Source organism: Oncorhynchus kisutch, linkage group LG9, assembly GCF_002021735.2.
Source record: "Oncorhynchus kisutch isolate 150728-3 linkage group LG9, Okis_V2, whole genome shotgun sequence".
In the NCBI taxonomy this organism is placed as follows: domain Eukaryota; kingdom Metazoa; phylum Chordata; class Actinopteri; order Salmoniformes; family Salmonidae; genus Oncorhynchus; species Oncorhynchus kisutch.
Window position 1 is genome coordinate 27,306,664 of NC_034182.2, and position 23,630 is coordinate 27,330,293.

The 23,630-nt window shown below is 41.6% G+C and overlaps 1 protein-coding gene across 6 annotated transcripts in view; it reads left to right on the forward strand.

Moving 5' to 3' along the window:
- The window catches only part of dock11 (dedicator of cytokinesis 11), a 106,918-nt gene that overhangs the window by 60,688 nt on the left and 22,600 nt on the right, over nucleotides 1-23,630 (forward strand). For all 6 annotated transcript variants that reach the window (XM_031832272.1, XM_031832267.1, XM_031832269.1 and 3 more), the window contains 8 exons: nucleotides 216-263; nucleotides 4,623-4,765; nucleotides 7,870-7,985; nucleotides 8,172-8,309; nucleotides 8,562-8,744; nucleotides 9,331-9,444; nucleotides 14,982-15,197; nucleotides 22,746-22,803. In XM_031832272.1, the coding sequence (XP_031688132.1) occupies nucleotides 216-263; nucleotides 4,623-4,765; nucleotides 7,870-7,985; nucleotides 8,172-8,309; nucleotides 8,562-8,744; nucleotides 9,331-9,444; nucleotides 14,982-15,197; nucleotides 22,746-22,803 (1,016 nt within the window). The remainder of the gene's footprint in view (nucleotides 1-215; nucleotides 264-4,622; nucleotides 4,766-7,869; nucleotides 7,986-8,171; nucleotides 8,310-8,561; nucleotides 8,745-9,330; nucleotides 9,445-14,981; nucleotides 15,198-22,745; nucleotides 22,804-23,630) is intronic.

Sequence of the window (23,630 nt, forward strand, 5' to 3'; positions counted from 1 at the left end):
TCCAATTTTATGACCACTTTATGCAGAAGTCCAGGTAATTCCAAAGGGTTCACATGCTTTTTCTTGCCACTGTATAACAATCACTTATCAAGTGATTGATGTTGTTGTCCTATTTGCATACCACTAATCAACTATGTGATGTACAAGACTATTAATTGCAATTAACATCTATGAGATAAACTGTTATTTATCCGGACCTCGTCAATCTCTTTCAGGACATGCCTGGTGCAGTTCCGTTACGTTGGAAAGAGAAACATTGGCAGGTAGGATGATGTTTGGATTACGTACAGCACTAAAATATAGTGCTACTAAGTTTGTCCTAAACAGGTATATGGTACCTGTGTCTCTGTGTGTATTTGTAGGAGTAAGAATGCTTGGATGTCCAAGCTAAGGTTCCTCGCCAGTCCAATAAATTCTATTATAATTATTGTCCCCCACACATCTTTAGGCTTGGTTGTCAAAGGTTGTTATTCTTTTTTTGTTATTGCTAATAAATGGGCGGTAAAGCAGCAGGGTAGCCTAGTGGTTAGAGCGTTAGAGCAGTAACCGGAAGGTTGCAAGTTCAAACCCCCGAGCTGACAAGGTACAAATTTGCGATTCTGCCCATGAACAGGCAGTTACCCCACTGTTCCTAGGCCGTCATTGAAAATAAGATTTTGTTCTTAACTGACTTGCCTAATTAAATAAAGGTTAAAAAAATTACAATGTTAATGCATCTACACTTATCTTTAGGTGTACGTGTGTTTCTGAGTCTGGTTTATCAGATTTAGGTTTCCTGCAGTCCATTACATGAGTCATTAACTCCCTAGTTGTTTAAGTTCAGTGGAGTGTATTGAAGTGCCTCTGTCAAGACCAGGGCTGTTACGGTGACCGTATTGCCGCCACACTGGCGGTCACGAGTCATTAAGCCAGTCAAATGAAGGCTTCTCCAAGCTCTGATGCTGCTGACAGTCATTCGTAGCTTATCAAACCTGCTAACTGCATGGCACTCTATTGTCCCTCTAATCACTCTGACATCAATGCAAAACACTTCATGAGAGCCCAAGAGCCCATGTTGCGCAGCCTTTCTAGAAATCAAATCAAATGTTATGACACATGCAGATGTTTTTGCTGGTGTAGTGATATACTTGTGTTCCTAGCTCCAGCAGTGCAGTAATATCTACATTTCACAATACACACAATCTAAAAGTAAAGAATGGAATGAAGGAATATATATATATTAGGATGAGCTGGGACCGAGAGATTAAGAAACAGAGTCCGATGTCGGAGTGGCATACAGTAGAATAGAATACACTGTATACATATGAGATGAGTATATATGAGTAATATTTAAACATTAAAGTGACTAGTCTTCCATTATTAAAGTAGCCCGTGATTTCAAGTCTATGTATATGGGGCAGCAGCTGTCGTGGAAATATTCAGGCGGTAATATTTCTCAACTACCAGAGCCTGTGAGTTCAAATAGACTGTCATTAGAATATAATAAAAGCCGAGCTGGTTCATGAAAACAACTACTTTTCCAGTCTTGGCACACACTCTTTATACAGGTTACAACCTTACGTCACACACATAGTAACTCCTCCGTATGATTCAACCCCTCTGGCATTTGGCCACCATTATCCTTTTTGCCTTGCACTAATTTTAGTTTGGTTTCCCCTGTTTTGAAGACAGGTGCATGATAATGGTCCATTCTAAATCAAAACAAATTTCACGCAGATATTATTTAGTATATGTAAAGACAAGATTAAATCAAGAATAGTCGATGGGTGACAATATTGGTCTATAACTTGTGAATTATATATTATTACTTGTGAATGATGCCCAGCGTAAGTCAAGAAACAATGCCTTTTTCTAATCATAGTCACTTAAGCTGTGATACAAGGTTTGTATCACAGCTTATGTGTACAAATAACTTAAGTTAAGCACATTAATTAAGCACATTAATCCACTTTACTCTCCCCAAATCAATCATCAAGTTTGCAGACGACACAACAGTAGTAGGCTTGATTAACAACAACAACGCGACAGCCTACAGGGAGGAGATGAGTGTGGTGTCAGGAAAATAACCTCTCACTCAACGTCAAAAAAACAAAGGATATGACATTGGACTTCAGGAAACAGCAGAGGGATCACCCCCTATCCACATCGACGGGACAGCATTGGAGAAGGTGGAAAGTTTTAAGTTCCTCTGCGTATATCACTGACAAACTGAAATGGACCACCCACACAGACAGTGTGGTGAAGAAGGCGCAACAGCACCTCTTCAACCTCGGGAGGCTGAAGAAATTTGGCTTGGCACCTAAAACCCTCCAACTTTGACAGATGCAAAATTGAGAGCATCCTGTCTCGCTGTATCACCGTCTGGTACGGCAACTGCACCGCCCATAACCGCAGGGCTCTCCAGAGGGTGGTGCAGTCTGCCCAACGCATTGCCGGGGGCAAACTACCTGCCCTCCAGGACACCTACATCACCCGATGTCACAAGAAGGCCAAAAAGATCATCAAGTACAACGACCACCCAAGCCACTGCCTGTTCACCCTGCTACCATCCAGAAGGCGAGGTCAGTACAGGTGCATCAAAGCTGGGACTGAGAGATTAAGAAACAGCTTCTATCTCAAGGCCATCAGACTACTAAACAACAAACACTAACTCAGAGAGGCTGCTGCCCACATTGAAACCAAATCACTGGACACTTTAATAAATGGATCACTAGTCACTTTAAACAACGTCACTTTAAATAATGCCATTTATTGTTTACATATCTTACATTACTCATGTATTTTATACCATCTACTGCATCGTGCCTATGCCGCTCGGCCATCGCTCGTCCATATACTTTTATGTACATATTCTCATTCACCCCTTTAGATTTGCGTGTATTAGGTAGTTGTTGGGGAATGAAAAACAGACTGAAAAACATCTTCTATCTCAAGGCCATCAGACTGTTAAACAGTCATCTCTAGCACAAAGAGGCTGCTGCCTAGATACAGACTTGAAATCATTGGCCACTTTAATAAATGGAACACTAGTCACTTTAATAATGCCACTTTAATAATGTTCACATATCTTGCATTACTCATCTCATATTTATTCTATACTATATATTGCATCTTAGTCTATGCCGCTCTGACATTGCTCATCCATATATTTATATATTTTTATTCCATTCCTTTACTTAGATTTGTGTTATTAGGTATTTGTTGTGGAATTGTTAGATATTACTTGTTAGATATTGCTGCACTGTCGGAACTAGAAGCACAAGCATTTCGCTACACTCGCAATAACATCTGCTAACCTTGTGTACTGTATGTGACCAATCAAATTTGATTTGATTTGGTATAGAGCCTAACTGGCATACATAAGCAGCCTGTAAAGTTCCAAGTTTAGGAAAGATAATTTTCACCATAAAAATGCACCTTTATAATAAAAGCATTACATGCATAATCGCATTTGCAGTTACTTTTGATAATGGTGTTCCTTCTAATGGAACGTCTGCACTTATAGTGTGCGCATTGCTGCGCTTATAATGTGAAGAAATAGCCTAATAGTTTATCAACATTTTAAGCTAAACGTTTGATCTGTTGCGTCAGCCTCATTGTGTAAAAAGTTTTTTTTGATGCTAGTGGTTATATTAATTTGGGATCTATCGCATCCCACAACTATCCCAGACTGCGCACAGAATATAATAGGTCAACTTTTGCTCATGCTTTTGCTGTTCGTTAGGCTTACTCATCTTGTTGGCTGACAAAGTAAATGTGGACGGTACTTCCAGTATCTTTAATATGCACTTCGGAATTGGATAAGGACGAGCGCAGTTGCGTCCCTGAAGTGTCTGTCTTCACTTGTAGCCTGTGAGAAAGACCTGATCACGTGATTGAGAGCCATGTGAGTGAGAGGTGCTTCCGAGCACGCAGCACTCAGGGAGAAGGGAATTATAATATTCAGCCTAAGGGCACAACAACCACTGGCCACAAAAGGCATGTATTTTTTTCGGGGGCATTACAGCCATACAAAGGGGATGCCGCCGGGAAATTTGAAGCAATATCAAGTGTTTGTCAAATTGTGAATCATTGACTGGTGTAGTGTGTATAACAAGCAGAACTCATGCCTTTCATGCAACGTTTTTTCAAATCATCATTAGAGTCGCATTATGCATTTATTAAAAATCGACACATATAGCCAAACGTTTGTAGAAGTTACATTAATAACTATAAATTAAGCATATAAGTGTGCCTATTTCTTTGTTAACCGCTCAACACAGAATAGCCGCATGTGCACAGAAAATATCCTTTCAATTTTATTCAGCTTCATTCAATTGTATTCTTCATACTATAAAATAATGCCATGGACTTCTATGCCAATCTTGTCTGCTAAATGAACTAGTGTAGCCCACAGCCATATGGCATAGCCAGATGAGGACCTAACATAAGGACAACTCAAAGTATACTATTTTGTTCTTCTGAAATAGACTACATTTTCTTTATATACCGCCACAGCCCTAGACAAGACACCTAGGTGTTCCATGCCAATACATTATATCATAGTCATTGTCTCTCTCAACCCATCTTATAGTAATGTGTGTGTGTGTGTGTGCATGCGTGTTGGCGGCGTGTGTGTATAGGAGTCAGGATGCCTGGGTGTCCAAGCTGTTCTCTTCAGACAGGAAGTCCCAGACCATGCCTGTGATGCGCTGCAGAGCCGGCCTAATGCAGAGCCGGCTTCAGCAGTTCAGCACCATGGATACCTCTCTCACACTCAACATAGGTACATGAATATGATGCTATCCCTTCCCACTTCCCTCCCTCAAACTGTAAGTTTGCACATACAGTTGAAGTCGGAAGTTTACATACACTTAGGTTGGACTCATTTCAACCACTCCACAAATTTCTTGTTAACAAACTATAGTTTTAGCAAGTCGGTTAGGACATCTACTTTGTGCATGACACAATACATTTTTCCAACAATTGTTTACAGACAGATTATTTCACTTATAATTCACAGTATCACAATTCCAGTGGGTCAGAAGATTACATGCACTAAGTTGACTGTGCCTTTTAAACAGCTTGGAAAATTCCAGAAAATGATGTCATGGCTTTAGAAGCTTCTGATAGGCTAATTGACATAATTTGAGTCATTTGGAGGTGTACCTGTGGATGTATTTCAAGGCCTACCTTCAAACTCAGTGCCTCTTTGCTTGACATCATGGGAAAATCAAAAGAAATCAGCTAAGACCACAGAAAATAAATTGTAGACCACAAGTCTGGTTCATCCTTGGGAGCAATTTCCAAATGCCTGAAGGTACCAGGTTCATCTGTACAAACAATAGTATGCAAAAATAAACACCATGGGACCACGCAGCCGTCATACCGCTCAGGAAGGAGACGCGTTCTGTCTCCTCTAGATGAGCGTACTTTGGTGCGAAAAGTGCAAATCAATCCCAAAACAACAGCAAAGGACATTGTGAAGATGCTGGAGGAAACAGGTACAAAAGTATCTATATCCACAGTAAAACAAGTCCTATATCAACATAACCTGAAAGGCCGCTCAGCAAGGAAGAAGCCCATGCTCCAAAACCGCCATAAAAAAGCCAGACTGAAGGGACAAAGATTGTACTTTTTGGAGATGAAACAAAAATAGAACTGTTCAGCCATAATAACCATTCTTATGTTTGGAGGAAAAGGGGGGATGCTTGCAAGCCGAAGAACACCATCCCAACCGTGAAGCACGGGGGTGGCTGCATCATCTTGTGGGGGTGCTTTGCTGCAGGAGGGACTGGTGCACTTCACAAAATAGATGGCATCATGAGGCAGGACAATTATGTGGATATATTAAAGCAAAATCTCAGTCAGGACGTCAGTCAGGAATTTAAAGCTTGGTCACAAATGGGTCTTCCAAATGGACAATGATCCCAAACATACTTCCAAAGTTGTGGGGAAATGGCTTAAGGACAACAAAGTCAAGGTATTGGAGTGGCCATCACAAAGCCCTGACCTCAATCCTATAGAACATTTGTGGGCAGAACTGAAAAAGCTTGTGCAAGCAAGGAGGCCTATACAAACCTGACTCAGTTACACCAGCTCTGTCAGGAGGAATGGGCCAAAATTCACCCAATGTATTGTGGGAAGCTTGTGGAAGGCTACCAGAAACGTTTGACCCAATTAAAACAATTTAAAGGCAATGCTACCAAATACTAATTGAGTGTATGTAAACTTCTGACCCACTGGGAATGTGATGAAATAAATAAAAGCTGAAATAAATCATTCTCTCTACTATTATTCTGACATTTCACATTCTTGAAATAAAGTGGTGATCCTAACTGACCTAAGACAGGTAATTTTTACTCGGATTAAACATCTGGAATTGTGAAATGCTGAGTTTAAATCTATTTGGCTAAGGTGTATGTAAACTTCTGACTTCAACTGTATACTGTACTTACTGCTTAAACCATAATCTGGGCTTGCAAAGTAGCCATTGAATATGGTGATTCTCCTTTAAACTTGCCATTCACCAGCTTTTCAAGCTTAATAATCTCAAAATACGTTCGGTACTTACCAAAGAATGGAGTTTTACTAAGCAACTATCGTCATTCCTGCCGTTCCAGCCGTTATGTACTTCCATAAAAGGTCTAAAATAAAAAGTTACATTGTCACGCCCTGGTCTAAGTATTTTGTGTTTTCTTTATTATTTTGGTCAGGCCAGGGTGTGACATGGGTTTTTTATGTGGTGTATTGAGTCTTGTTTTTTTTTGTAGGCATTGGGATTGTGGTATAGTGTTTTTTTTTTTTGAAAAGTCTATGGTTGCCTGAAGTGGTTCTCAATCAGAGGCAGGTGTTTATCGTTGTCTCTGATTGGGAACCATATTTAGGCAGCCATATTCTTTGAGTGTTTCGTGGGTGATTGTTCCTGTCTCTGTGTTTGTTTGTACCAGATAGGCTGTTTAGGTTTTCACGGTTCTTGTTTTGTATTGATCGTGTTTCATCTTAATTAAACATGTATCAAAATTACCACGCTGCATTTTGGTCCGATCCGAGCTACACGTCCTCTTCAGAGGAGGAGATCGTAACATACATGCAGCTGAAAATGTTTAAAATTGCAGGTGTGCATGAGCCAACTCTTCTGCACGTCCAGCAATGTTAGTAATGTAATTCAAATACACTAAATAAAGCCTATGTAGAAATATACAATAACTGTAAAAACATACCCTATATTGTCAACTGAATCTATTATATATTATTGCATTTTGTGTAACGCGGGTGAAACAACAGATTGATATGACATTCATACAGTGTTGTAGGTGATCAAATCAATGACCTTTCCTGCTGCTGGATCAGCCGACCTGTGCGTGGCAGTAATGAATGATTTTATTGGAGGTGCAGAAGAGGTGGAGTTGGCGCATGCACACTTGCAAGAAGATTTTGATTCTTTCCAGACAAGGCATTTTTCCGGTTGCATGTGACTTTTTATTTAAACCTTTTTTGGAACTACATACCGAGCGGAAACAGCAGTAATGACGATAGTTGCTCAGCAGAATTCATTGCTAAGTATGGCAAGTTGAATGGCTGCTTCCTGGGCTTAAAGGAGAATCGCCATATTCAACGTCTCCTGTAAGCCCAGATTGTGGTTCATTCGCTGCTATAGCTTGACTATGAGCCCTCCAAAACATATGCTATAAGTTTACATAATATAAGTCAGTTACATAATGATATTCACTATCCACTGTCTTCTCTAACACTCTTATTTAGGTGCTACTCTGATATACAATTCACTGTCCCAATTTTGATACTGAGCCATCCCAATATTCCACTATAATATATGGCCTGGAGATGTCCTCTGACTCTCTCTCTCTCCTTCCTGGTGTGTGGTCCCAGGGGCTGGTCCCTCGGAGGCAGAGGTCCACCACCAGGCTCTGTTGGAGGGTAATATCTCTACTGAGGCCTGCCTCAGTGTACTGGACGTCCTCTCACACTTCACTCAGTGCTTCAAGGTCAGTACTAGACCTCTTTACTGACCACATGACCTGACCAAAAACAATTACAAGCCCTAGTTATGGACTAGTTCAAATTCAAATGATGTTAGCATCAGATCATGTGAATGATTGGTTAGTTGGTATTTGAAAACCACATCGATTTTCTTGCGTGGATCCATTGATTGACTGATTGATTGTCCTCAGAACCAGCTGCTGGACAGCGACGGCCACAATCCCCTGATGAAGAAGGTTTTTGACATCTATCTGAACTTTCTGAAAGTCGGCCAATCAGAGGCTGCCCTCAAACACGTCTTCGCCTCCCTCAGGGCTTTCATGAACAAGGTGGGAACAAAAAGACTCATAACTTTAAAGGCGGGAGATAACATAAGTCATCAGGTGATTTATAGATGGAAAATAGGCCCAGGTGCTCAAATTGCAGTCTCAATGATTATGGATTAGATATGGATTTTTGCTATGGCTTGTTTTAATGTACTTCATTACTACATACAATGTATACTCTATATAAATACTGAATATTGATATTATTACCATAATACGGCTTGCCTCGTAATGTTGGTATTTTGTTGTTATCAGTTCCCAACGGCGTTGTTCAAGGGCCGCGTGACTCTGTGTGCGGCTCTGTGCTACGAGGTTCTGAAGTGCTGTGTGTCTAAGATGGGTCTGCTGCGGGCCGAGGCCTCCGCTCTGCTCTACCTGCTGATGAGGAACAACTATGAGTACACCAAGAGGAAGACCTTCCTACGCACTCACCTACAGGTCAGATACAACATCCCCCTGAACGGCAAGGAACTGCCAACTGTCATTGATTGTTTAGTCAACTGCACGATGCAATGCTGATTCTGTTACTGTATCATCAGCAGTCCATCACTGTTATGATTATGTAATCAAAACACTTGAACTAAACACTATCCCCAAGGTCATTAGTCCTCGCTGTGCAGTTTCAGCTATTAATCACGCACAAACTCCCCTCACACAAATATATTTAATGTTCACACAAACATAAACAGTTACTATGAACAGTTAGTAGGAAAGGCTATAGAACACCTGGAAACTGAAGTCAATGCAGATTTGACATCACAGTACTTAGATTGCTTTGATAATCTGACCAAAGAATGAACTAAATAAAGACCGCCTGCTTAGTTTCCTAACCTCCTCTAACAATCGGTTAAGTGTCAGAGACCTGCTCCATGCTTTCACAAAGTGCCACGAGACTCATATCTACCACATCATCCATGGTGAAGTTAGTCACTGATTCCAATTTCCATCCCATAACGCATCCATTTGATGGAGGTGTTGTGTTCACATCTGTTCCCCTCTCCACCCTTCCTATTTCCTGGACCAGATCATCATCGCCGTGAGCCAGCTGATCTCAGACGTGGCGCTGACCGGCAGCTCCCGCTTCCAGGAGTCCCTCTCCATCATCAACAACTTTGCCAACAGCGACAAAGCAATGAAGGTAACAGTTAGGGAAAGCTTGGAATGTTTATTTGTTGTAGGTGGTTATGACCTGAGTTAGCTCCCAGGGTTACGTAATTGCTAGGCTTTATCTCGTAAGGCCGAAATGGTCTTGAGTCTCCATCATCAACAACAGCGACAACAGTCACGAAACCTTTAAGGTAACCCTACAATAGAATATTATAATATGTAAGCAGAGGTCTGCTTTAGGCCCTTTCAAACTACCAGACCTGTGTGCAAATATAGTTTGTTTTCCTTCGGACTGCGGTGATTCGGGCTGCGGTGATTCTGACTGCGGTGATTCTGACTGCGGTGATTCTGACTGCGGTGATTCTGACTGCGGTGATTCTGACTGCGGTGATTCTGACTGCGGTGATTCTGACTGCGGTGATTCGACTGCGGTGATTCAGACTGTAGGGCTTTCATCCCCTTGGGTCTGTTTTTCACCCAGTAGATACTGTACCTCTTCCATCTTCCTAGTGTAGAGTACAGACTGCTCCTAGTGTAGAGTACAGACAGTCCTGCTGTAGTCAGTGTCAGAACCACAGGAACAGTGTGGGACTCCCATAATGAGGTTCAAAGGTGTGTCAATGAGACAGATATACTGCACTGTCTGTGGTTCTTTCATGAGTCATACTGTAGTTTGTTTATCTTCTTGGGTTGTTCCTCTGTCAGATATTAACTTTACTGTTGACTTGGAAAGAGAGATTACAACATAAGATGTGTACATGATCGAAGTCTTGCTACAGTCGGTAATATGTTGAAATGCATGTGTCTGAGTTGTAAAAGACTCGTGTTAACCCCAGAGCTAGCCTAATGCATAGGCTTTAGCTCATTGGGCTAATGCAGTCTTGAGTCGAGCAGATGACCATGATTGGATGCCTTGTGATTTTGCCTGTGAACACACTTTAGTCTCACTGGATGAGAGCACCTGCTAAATGACTCCGATGCAAATGCACTATGAAGAATGGGAACTGTGTTCTGGATTGTACCCTTTTTTCAATTTTTGCCTAAAATGACATACCCAAACCTAACTGCCTGTAGCTTAGGCCCTGAAGCAAGGATATGCATATTCTTGATACCATTTGAATGGAAACACTTTGAAGTTTGTGAAAATGTGAAATTAATGTTGGAGATAATAACATATTCGATCTGGTAAAAGTTCATGCCAAAAAAAAAACGCAGCATCCTGGAGTCGCCTGTTCACTGTTGACGTTGTTTTTTTGCGGGTACTATTTAATGAAGCTGCCAGTTGAGGACTTGTGAGGGGTCCTCAGCTGGGATGCTGGCCTTCTAGGCATAGTTGCAAAGAAAAAGCCATATCTCAGACTGGCCAATACAAATAAAAGATTAAGATGGGCAAAATAACACAGACACTGGACAGAGGAACTCTGTCTAGAAGGCCAGCATCCCGGAGTCGCCTATTCGCTGTTGACGTTGAGACTGGTGTTCTGCGGGTACTATTTAATGAAGCTGCCAGTTGAGGACTTGTGAGGCACCTGTTTCTCAAACTAGACACTCTAATGTACTTGTCTTCTTGCTCAGTTGTGCACCGGGGCCTCCCACTCCTCTTTCTATTCTGGTTAGGGCCAGTTTGCGCAGTTCTGGGAAGGGAGTAGTACACAGCTTTGTACTAGATCTTCAGTTTCTTGGCAATTTCTCCCATGGAATAGATTTAATTTCTCAGAACAAGAATAGCCTGACGAGTTTCAGAAGAAAGTGCTTTGTTTCTGGACATTTTGAGCCTGTAATCGAACCCACAAATGATGATGCTCCAGATTCTCAACTAGTCTAAAGAAGGCCAGTTGCATTGCTTCTGTAATCAGGACAACAATTTTCAGCTGTGCTAACATAATTGCAAAAGGGTTTTCTAATGATCAATAGCCTTTTAAAATGCTAAACTTGGATTAGCTAACACAACGTGCCATTGGAACACAGAAGTGATGGTTGCTGATAATGGGCCTCTGTATGCCTATGTAGATATTCCGTTAAAATCAGCAGTTTCCAGCTACAATACTCATTTACAACATTAACAATGTGTACACTGTATTTCTGATATATATATATTTTTAACCAAAAACAAAGAAATTTCTAAGTGACCCCAAACTTTTGAACGGTAGTGTATATAAATACTTTATTTGTATATGTTCCTTTCTTATTTCCTGCAAACCCTACCAACCCTCCTCTAATTGGAGTAAACTATTTAACAACAACACTTAGGCTTCTAGTTCCAGCTTATACATACTATATACATTTTACGGACACAATCTTTTATCCAATAGTTATATTTTGTTTTTAGTCCTGGCCTTCCTCTCTTTCTGATGTCCATCCAGTTTGATTTCTATTTGCCATATATTTTTAACTGTGCTTTGATGCGTCACAAAAGTACTGACCCTTTCTATTCTCATAGTTTCTACAGATTGTAAATTAAAGATAACATTTTTTGCTAAAATAATTATTATATTATTGATCGCTTGCCTATGACTTTTCAAATTTAATTACATTTTTTTAACTAGGCAAGTCAGTGAAGAACAAATTCTTGTTTTCAATGACTGTCTAGGAACTGTGGGTTAACTGCCTTGTTCAGGGGCAGAACGACAGAATTTTACCTTGTCAGCTCAGGGATTCGATCTTGCAACCTTCCGGTTACTAGTCCAATGCTCTAAATCACCCAGTATTGATATCTGCAGCGTTAGCTCCAGGTAAATGTTGCAATTCTTCAGCCATTCCTGGACCTGTGACCAAAAACGAGCTACATATGGACAGTATCAATATAAATGATCTAATGACTCTGCCTCCTCTTAGAAAAAACTGCAGAGCTGGAAAGATTGTATCCCCCATGTATATATATATATAACATTCTATTGGTTGTAAGAATTTTGTATAATAATTGAAATTGAAAAATTCTAAGTTTTAAATCCAGCATTGTTTTGCGTGTCAATTCATAATCCATATGCAATCTATATGGCACAGCTGTATATTGTTTGGTCCTTAAATTAATCTGCTATATATTTTTATTTATCACAATTTTCTTTAACCAATGTTGGTCTTTAATGCAGGGCCGACAGACAACTTCCTTACTTTTTCCCTCTTCCACTTGCCTCTTCCATTTTTGCGGTAATGCTGCAATTAGTTGGTTGTCATTTTGGGTAGAGCAGACATTTCCATATATTTTTGTTAGCTGCATGTGTGACATAACTCTGGCCTATTTCTATTTTGCCCTGTTTATCAAAAGTGTTGGAAAGACTTGTCAATAATCAACTGACTGGCTTTCTTGATGTCTATAGTATTCTCTCTGGTATGCAATCTGGTTTCCACTCAGGTTATGGATGTGTCACTGCAACCTTAAAGGTCCTAAATGACGGCACCATTGCCCTTGATTCTAAGCAATGTTGTGCTGCTATTTTTATTTTCTTGACCAAAGCTTTTGATACGGCAGACCATTCCATTCTAGTGGGCCAGTGAAGGAGTATTGGTGTCTCTGAGGGGTCTTTAGCCTGGTTTGCTAACTACCTCTCAAAGAGTGCATTGTATAAAGTCAGAAAATCTGTTGTCTCAGCCACTGCCTGTCACCAAGTGAGTCACGTCATACAAGTACTTGGGAGTATGGCTAGACGGTGCACTGTCCTCTCAGCACATAAAGCTGCAGGCTAAAGTTAAATCTAGACTTGGTTTCCTCATAATCGCTCCTCTTTCACCCCAGCTGCCAAACTAACCCTGATTCAGATGACCATCCTAACCATGCTAGGTTACAGAGATTTATAGATAAACAGGTAAGGGTGCTCTCGAGCAGCTAGATGTCGGCCATCAGATTTGCCAACAATATAGGACACATCACTGCACTCTATACTCCTCTGTAAACCGGTCATCTCTGTATACCTGACCCACTGCCTCACTCCCCCCTATCTGAGATATCTACTGCAGCCCTCATCCTCCACATACCACACCCGTTCTGCCTGTCACATTCTGTTAAAGGTCCCCAAAGCACACATATCCCTGGGTCGCGTGTCTTTTCAGTTTGCTGCAGCTAGCGACTGGAATGAGCTGCAACAAACACTCAACCTGGACAGTTTTATCTCAATCTCTTTGTTCAAAGACTCAATCATGGACAGTTTTACTGACAGTTGTGGCTGCTTTGCGTATTATTGTCTCTACCTGCTTGCCCTTTGTGCTGTTGTCTGTGCCCAATAATGTTTGTACCATGTTTTGTGCTGCAACCATGCTGTGTTGCTACCATCTTGTTGTCATGTTGTGCTGCTACCATGCTGTGTTGTCATGTGTTGCTGCCTTGCTATGTTGTTGTCTTAGGTCTCCATGTATTGTTGTCTCTCTTGTCGTAATGTGTGTTTTGTCCTATATTTATGTTATTTATTTTTTTATATATTATCTTTGTATTTAAATGTTCCATTTGTTTTAATGAATTTGTATATATGTTTTTATTTTTATTTTTAATCCCAACCACAATATTTGTTGTATTATTTGTTCTATCTTTTCTGTTGGATTAAACTGAAATTGCGCCTCTATGGCTTTGCTATAGTTTTCCTATTCTGTTCCCCTTTTACCGGAGTGTCAGAAACTACGGATGCCATTTCAATGGTGGTTATTTCTGTGCCTCTCTCGATGTGTCTAGGGTGTTTAGATTTCCTCACTCATGGCTCTAACACACACCCTCTTAATAATTTTCCAAAGTAATGATACCCACTTCCCCGGGGAGTAGTTATGGTCTTTATGCCTATTAATTGGTCAAGGCACCGTATACCTTGTATTACAACCAATACTCATACATTCTAACCATCTCCTCCAGAACTTATAGGCAACCTTCTATCACCATCCACATCCCCTCCTGTTATCCTTCTCAACCCAATTGAGATGGTTTGGGATGAGTTGGAGTGCAGAATGAAGGAAAAGCAGCCAACAAGTGCTCAGCATATGAGGGAACTCCTTCAAGACTGTTGAAAAAGCATTCCTCGTGAAGCTGGTTGAGAGAATGCCAAGAGTGTGCAAAGCTGTCATCAAGGCAAAGGGTGGCTACTTTGAAGAAATTAAAATACATTTTAACACTTTTTTTTGGTTACAACATGATTCAATATATGTTATTTCATAGTTTTTATGTATTTCACTATTATTCTACAATGTAGAAATGTGTAAAATAAAGAAAAACCCTTGAACCAGTCCAAACTTTTGACTGGTACTGTAAATATGTGCGGGAACACATTCGATTGGTTCTCCAATCTAATGAGTGAACATTTAGTTAATCTGAAACATTCTTACAAGAGTTTAAAAACAACATGTATTTCGTTTTTAACCGTAATAAGCACAAGTTTTAAATCAGCAAGGGATTCCTACATACCTATAAAATCTGACTAGTTTTGACACAGCCAGATCAACAGTCTGGACTATAGCATCCATACTGTATTCCTGCAACTACCTCCCCCTAACAAGCAATGTTTTAAATGTGTTCTACCCTCTTGTGGCTTTGAGTTTTTACATTTCTTTTCAATTTCACTTACTTCACTCTGTTTGTGTGTGTGTGTCCAGTCGACAGCGTTCCCTGGGGAGGTGAAGGGACTGACCAAGCGTATCCGGACGGTGCTGATGGCCACGGCCCAGATGAGGGAGCATGAGAAGGACCCGGAGATGCTGCTGGACCTGCAGTATAGCCTGGCTCGCTCCTACGCCTCCACCCCCGAGCTACGACGCACCTGGCTGGACAGCATGGCCCGGGCACACATCAAGAATGGAGATCTCTCAGAGGTACAGTCAGTGATGTATAGAAATATGTACGACTATCTGTATGTGAATATGTATGTATGTCCATGGGTACTGTGCTACACGCTCTCAAACACCTTGTAAAATGTATTTGGCTAAGGTGTATGTAAACTTCCGATTTCAAATGTATATATATTTTTTTTACCAATCTAACTACATAACAACATAATGGTAATAATGTATTTGAATGGTAAATCTCTATTGATAAACTGGGTAAATCAAGATGTAGACTAGGTCTAGTCACAATACAGGTTAAATGCATATTCAATAGGAGTGTATGCATGCATTGTGTTATAGAACAAATATATAATAATAATGCTGTATTGTCAAAATACACTGAATATATGACAAACAATCTATTTCCCTTCCATTTGAGACTTGTTTTATTGTGCTAATCAACAACATTTGCATAGAAGTAGCTTATTTTATATAAAGTGTATGCTGTCTCTTTAACAAGTAAGGAGGTCATACACGAGGCAAGAGGGGGCCGCCCAGAGTCCGTTCGCTGAGTCAGTAGAGCTCGCCAGCTTGTCGTCCAAAACCCCAGAAATGAGTTACCTCTGATTTGTTCAGCCCTTCCTATGGGGAAAATTAATGGGGAAAGAATAGGGTTTTGGGATAAATGCCGAAAATAAGGTCTTAGGTTAACACAGGCTCAGGAGATCTTATACATTTTGTTCTATGAGATCATATCATTCAGTTAACATGACCTTTATGAATTATGGCGCCTTCATGTACTTTATGTGCCTTTTTTGTATTACATAATTGCTTAAAAGTTTATAAAAATTGACTTTGGCTGATGTAGATTATCTCGTAGACCAAAGCGTATCAGATCTCCTAAGCCTGTGTTTACCACAGACTTTATTTTCAGCATTTATCCAAAAACACTACAAAAACTCCATTATTTTTCCCCGTAGGCTTTGTCCAACAACCCATGGAGGAGTTAGTGCCTAAAAAAAGATTACTATTGCTCTCTATAGGTCATCTTTGGTAGAGACCTGATAGAGAGACCTGTTTTAAGTGGCAATCAGCTTTGACATTTTTTTGCAAACACTAATTAACAGTTTCAACATTTCTACATGTATCGTCGCATTATTCAAGTGCGTTAACTTCTGCAGCATGAGTTGGGCGCTAACATGATGCAGCCTAGACACCCAGTACAGGTTAGGTGGAGCAGTCACGGTGCTTTTGCACTAGAAGAGTGACATCAGCTGTGATGATAGGCAGAGTTGATCCGTGAGACACATTTGACAGAAGTACACATTTGACCGTTTGACCATTTGACCGTTTTTCATTTTCTAGTATCTAAAAAGTACAGAAGTTATACCGTGCAACACTAAACACAATACAGATATCTGACTCTGGGTAAGTACAAAGTCCACACTGTGTCCTGCAGGGCATTGGGGCATGAGCCAACTCTTTTTTAAGGACAGTGCTTAGGGGATGAGGTGGCTGAGTGGTTAAGGCGACGGATTGCTAATCCATTATTCTCTGCATGCGTGGGTTTGAATCCAATTCTTGTTGCACAACATTTTATATTGTGGGTTCAATTACCGCAGGGGTCACATACACATACTAATAATGGATGCACTTACTGTACTCTATGTCACTTTGCATAAAGGCTTTTGCTAAACATATATTTGTACATTGTAACTGTGATGTATGCTGAGGTGGTTTGTATAATGCCTTTTATTTGCAGCCCTGAGGAACTATTGACATTAGGTTTATCCATCAGGGAGCCTGTGCTCTCTCACTCTCTCTCTCTCCCTGTCTGTCTGTCTGTCTGTCTGTTTGTGGCTTCTTCATACACTGAGTAAACCAAGACTCATACTGCTGTGGCTGTGTGCCAGTGTCTGACTGTCAATATTGGTTTAGAATTTAGTTTCAAATAAACATAGCTAAGATGGTGACCTCGCATGACTATTCCCTATATAGTGCACTACTTTTGGCCAGGGCCATAGTCAAGAGTAGTGCACTAGGTACTGTATATAGAGAATAGGGTGCCTGTTGATCACAGCTGATATGACTAAAGGATTCAACATGCTCAGGAAATAACACTTTATTGTAACATGTACAGTATATCACAAAAGTGAGTACACCCCTCACATTTTTGTAAATATTTGAGTATATATTGAAGAAAGTATGAGTATACACTGAAGAAATGACACTTTGCTACAATGTAAAGTAGTGAGTGTACAGCTTGTATAACAGTGTAAAATTGCTGTCCCCTCAAAATTACTCAACACACAGCCATTAATGTCTAAACCGCTGGCAGCAAAAGTGAGTACACCCCTAAGTGAAAATGTCCAAATGGGGCCCAATTAGCCATTTCCCCTCCCCGGTGTCATGTGACTCGTTAGTGTTACAAGGTCTCAGGTGTGAATGGGGAGCAGGTGTGTTAAATTTGGTGTCATCGCTCTCACACTCCCTCATACTGACTGGTCACTGGAAGTTCAACATGGCACCTCATGGCAAAGAACTCACTGAGGATCTGAAAAAAAGAATTGTTGCTCTACATAAAGATGGCCTGGGCTATAAGAAGATTGCCAAGACCCTGAAACTGAGCTGCAGCACGGTGGCCAAGACCATACAGCGGTTTAACTGGACAGGTTCCACTCAGAATAGGCCTCGCCATGGTCGACCAAAGAATTTGAGTGCACGTGCTCAGCGTCATATCCAGAGGTTGTCTTTGAGGAAATAGACGTATGAGTGCTGCCAGCATTGCTGCAGAGGTTGAAGGGGTGGGGGGTCAGCCTGTCAGTGCTCAGACCATACGCCATACACTGCATCAAATTGGTCTGCATGGCTGTCGTCCAAGAAGGAAGCCTCTTCTAAAGATGATGCACAAGAAAGCCCGCAAACAGTTTGCTGAAGACAAACAGACTAAGAACATGGATTACTGGAACCATATCCTGTGGTCTGATGAGACCAAGATAAACTTATTTGGTTCAGATGGTGTTAAGCGTGTGTGGCGGCAACCAGGTGAGGAGTACAAAGACAACTGTGTCTTGCCTACAGTCAAGCATGGTGGTGGGAGTGTCATGGTCTGGGGCTGCATGAGTGCTGCTGGCACTGGGAAGCTACAGTTCATTGAGGGAACCATGAATGACAACAATACTTAAGCAGAGCATGATCCCCTCCCTTCAGAGACTGGGCCGCAGGGCAGTATTCCAACATGATAACGACCCCAAACACACCTCCAAGACTATCAATGCCTTGCTAAAGAAGCTGAGGGTATAGGTGATGGACTGGCCAAGCATGTCTCCAGACTTAAACCCTATTGAGCATCTGTGGGGCATCCTCAAACGGAAGGTGGAGGAGTGCAAGGTCTCTAACATCCACCAGCTCTGTGATGTCGTCATGGGAGGAGTGGAAGAGTGGCAACCTATGAAGCTCTGGTGAACTCCATGCCCAAGAGGGTTAAGGCAGTGCTGGAACATGATGGTGGCCACACAAAATATTGACAATTTGGGTCCAATTTGGACATTTTCACTTAGGGGTGTACTCACTTTTGTTGCCAGCAGTTTAGACATTAATGGCTGTGTGTTGAGTAATTTTGAGGGGACAGCAAATTTACACTGTTATACAAGCTGTAGACTCGCTACTTTACATTGTAGCAAAGTGTCATTTCTTCAGTGTTGTCACATGAAAAGATATACTCAAATATTTACAAAAATGTGAGGGGTGTACTCACTTTTGTGATATACTGTATAATTGTATCAGTGGAAAATACTTAGGAAATACAGTATGCTTGAGTTAACGCCACTGACTTACATCATGTGGCAGTTGGAACTGAATATCCCAGCACTCTACTTGAACTTTGTCTTTTTATATTTGTGTGCCGTGCAGAAGGAATCTGATATGTACAGTATGTAAATGTTTGTAACAAAGCATTCCAACCACAGACTTTTAGGGCTGGGAATTGCCAAGGACCTCACCATACAATATTATTATGATACTTAGGTGCCGATGCGATATGTATTGTGATTCTTGCAATTGTATTGAGATTCCGTACTGCAATTTTATTCGGATTTGATGTTCCACACATATTGGAATGGCAGCATTCGTATGAAACTGAAAGCGCGAACCACTGCTTTTAATCAGGGCAAGGTGTCTGGTAACATGACCGAATACAAACAGTGCAGCTATTCCCTCCGCAAGGCTATCAAACAAGCTAAGCGCCAGTACAGAGACAAAGTAGAATCTCAATTCAACGGCTCAGACACAAGAGGCATGTGGCAGGGTCTACAGTCAATCACGGACTACAGGAAGAAATCAGCCCAGTCACGGACCAGGATGTCTTGCTCCCAGGCAGACTAAATAACTTTTTTGCCCGCTTTGAGGACAATACTGTGCCACTGACACGGCCTGCAACGAAAACATGCGGTCTCTCCTTCACTGTAGCCGAGGTGAGTTAGACATTTAAACGTGTTAACCCTCGCAAGGCTGCAGGCCCAGACGGCATCCCCAGCCGCGCCCTCAGAGCATGCGCAGACCAGCTGGCCGGTGTGTTTACGGACATATTCAATCAATCCCTATACCAGTCTGCTGTTCCCACATGCTTCAAGAGGGCCACCATTGTTCCTGTTCCCAAGAAAGCTAAGGTAACTGAGCTAAACGACTACCGCCCCGTAGCACTCACATCCGTCATCATGAAGTGCTTTGAGAGACTAGTCAAGGACCATATCACCTCCACCCTACCTGACACCCTAGACCCACTCCAATTTGCTTACCGCCCAAATAGGTCCACAGACGATGCAATCTCAACCACACTGCACACTGCCCTAACCCATCTGGACAAGAGGAATACCTATGTGAGAATGCTGTTCATCGACTACAGCTCGGCATTCAACACCATAGTACCCTCCAAGCTCGTCATCAAGCTCGAGACCCTGGGTCTCGACCCCGCCCTGTGCAACTGGGTACTGGACTTCCTGACGGGCCGCCCCCAGGTGGTGAGGGTAGGCAACAACATCTCCACCCCTCTGATCCTCAACACTGGGGCCCCACAAGGGTGCGTTCTGAGCCCTCTCCTGTACTCCCTGTTTACCCACGACTGCGTGGCCACGCACGCCTCCAACTCAATCATCAAGTTTGCGGACGACACAACAGTGGTAGGCTTGATTACCAACAACGACGAGTCGGCCTACAGGGAGGAGGTGAGGGCCCTCGGAGTGCGGTGTCAGGAAAATAACCTCACACTCAACGTCAACAAAACTAAGGAGATGATTGTGGACTTCAGGAAACAGCAGAGGGAACACCCCCCTATCCACATCGATGGAACAGTAGTGGAGAGGGTAGCAAGTTTTAAGTTCCTTGGCATACACATCACAGACAAACTGAATTGGTCCACTCACACAGACAGCATCGTGAAGAAGGCGCAGCAGCGCCTCTTCAACCTCAGGAGGCTGAAGAAATTCGGCTTGTCACCAAAAGCACTCACAAACTTCTACAGATGCACAATCGAGAGCATCCTGGCGGGGTGTATCACCGCCTGGTATGGCAACTGCACCGCCCTCAACCGTAAGGCTATCCAGAGGGTAGTGAGGTCTGCACAACGCATCAATGGGGGCAAACTACCTGCCCTCCAGGACACCTACACCACCCGATGCTACAGGAAGGCCATAAAGATCATCAAGGACATAAACCACCCGAGCCACTGCCTGTTCACCCCGCTGTCATCCAGAAGGCGAGGTCAGTACAGGTGCATCAAAGCTGGGACCGAGAGACTGAAAAACAGCTTCTATCTCAAGGCCATCAGACTGTTAAACAGCCACCACTAACATTGAGTGGCTGCTGCCAACACACTGTCAATGACACTGACTCAACTCCAGCCACTTTAATAATGGGAATTGATGGGAAATTATGTAAATATATCACTAGCCACTTTAAACAATGCTACCTTATATAATGTTACTTACCCTACATTATTCATCTCATATGCATATGTATATACTGTACTCTATATCATCGACTGCATCCTTATGTAATACATGTATCACTAGCCACTTTAACTATGCCACTTTGTTTACATACTCATCTCATATGTTATACTGTACTCGATATCATCTACTGTATCTTGCCTATGCTGCTTTGTACCATCACTCATTCATATATCCTTATGTACATATTCCTTATCCCCTTACACTGTGTATAAGACAGTAGTTTTTTTGGAATTGTTAGTTAGATTACTTGTTCGTTATTACTGCATTGTCGGAACTAGAAGCACAAGCATTTCGCTACACTCGCATTAACATCTGCTAACCATGTGTATGTGACAAATAAAATTTGATTTGATTTGATTTATTGCTCACCATATGTCTGCTACAGAGAGACAAGAGAGTCATGGAAAAAATAGTTTTGATCAGTCATGGAAATAAAAGTGCTGAAAACCTGTTGGCTCACTATTAAAAAGATGGAGAACAAGCTATAGGATGAAAAATACCTGCGTTTTTGCAAAGGTATTTTGAAGAAGAAAAAAAAATGCACAGAGGGGGTGTTGGAGTATCCAGGAATTCTGCCAAGTGTTTGTCAGAGTCTAGGAAAGTAATGGTTTTCTGGAACTTGGTCTATAAACCTCTGGGTTTAGAACCGCTGTAGCCAGACAGTGAACTTGGTCTATAAACCTCTAGGTTTAGAACCGCTGTAGCCAGACAGTGAACTTGGTCTAAAAACCTCTAGGTTTAGAACCGCTGTAGCCAGACAGTGAACTTGGTCTAAAAACCTCTAGGTTTAGAACCGCTGTAGCCAGACAGTGAACTTGGTCTAAAAACCTCTAGGTTTAGAACCGCTGTAGCCAGACAGTGAACTTGGTCTAAAAACCTCTAGGTTTAGAACCGCTGTAGCCAGACAGTGAACTTGTTTTAAAAACCTCTGGGTTTAGAACCGCTGTAGCCAGACAGTGAACTTGGTCTAAAAACCTCTGGGTTTAGAACCACTGTAGCCAGACAGTGAACTTTGTCTAAAAGTGTAACGTTCGTCGTTGGGAGAAAGAGAGGAGCACCAAGGTGCAGCGTGGTAAGTGTTCATCTTGTTTTAATAAGAAATACTGAACACTGAACAAAAACAATAAACAACAAATGAACAGTTCCGTAAGATGAAAGACAACCACTAAACAGGAAATAAACACCCACGAAACTAAGGTGGAAAAAGGCTACCTAAGTATGATTCTCAATCAGAGACAACTAACGACACCTGCCTCTGATTGAGAACCATACTAGGCCAAACTCAAAACACAACATGGAAAAATGAACATAGACAACCCACCCAACTCACGCCCTGACCATACTAAAAAAAAGACATAACAAAAGAACTAAGGTCAGAACGTGACAAAAAGCCTCTGTTGTCAGGCAGGTTCATGGTTAAGGCCAAGTCTTCCTCCTTCCCGATGACTCAACACATTATGAAACAGGTTGTGTGTGTTTGCATTCTCTTGTGTTCACATGTGGGTGTGGGTAAAGTTGCACTCTAGGGTTTTGTCTGTGTTAGTTGAGTGCTTACCAGCCCTAACCACTGTTTGGTATGTCTCCACAGGCTGCTATGTGTTACATCCATGTTGCTGCACTGGTGGCAGAATACCTCAACAGGAAAAGTAAGACTGTCTTTCCCCACCTCCCATTTACGCAAGTCGTTTCGCTCCACTTGTGTAACACTTTACAGTGTTGTTACATTATTGTCACTTCACATTGTCATATTACATTATTATTAGAGGTATTACTTTTGTTAACTTTTAAATACATTAAAATATATATATAATTAACACCAGCATGTTGGCATTCTGTCCACAATGGACTAAAGCGTGGCACCTGTTTTAGCCTATTATAAGAACTTCATTTTGTCCAGCCAGGATACTTTGTACTTAGCAACCCTGTACCCAATGTTCCCTCGAATTTGTTTCCGCACTGAGCATATTTCAGTTCCGCTGGTGCGCGAACTTGAAAGTTGTGAATATTCTGTGCAACTTTTCGTCACCCGCATGTTCAATGTAGGCCGACATTCCATGAGACTTCAAATGAAGAAATAAAAAGATGCAGGGCTTGACAACCTGTTTATCCACTTGTCCTTCAGACAAGGTGACTGAAAATGTTGTTGTTTGATGCAAGAAACCACTTTACAAAATACAATTTATTTTTATTGCCTTACCATTATTACAGAGAATCTGCCAAATATGCTACTCTGCCTATTGACTACTTAGCTCATTCAAGCCTGTCTCAAAATACAACACTGCCCCTTTATGACATAAAAAAGCTCTTTACTTGACTCACTTTTCAAAGATGGCTAAAAATGTACACATTTTGTGTTCTTGTAGGAAGCGACCACTCCTTTATTGCTGACTAGAAATGAGCTATATCTGAGATAATAACTCACGTCACTTGGAGCAGCAACACAGTCTGAGAATGCCTCTCCTAAATAATGTGC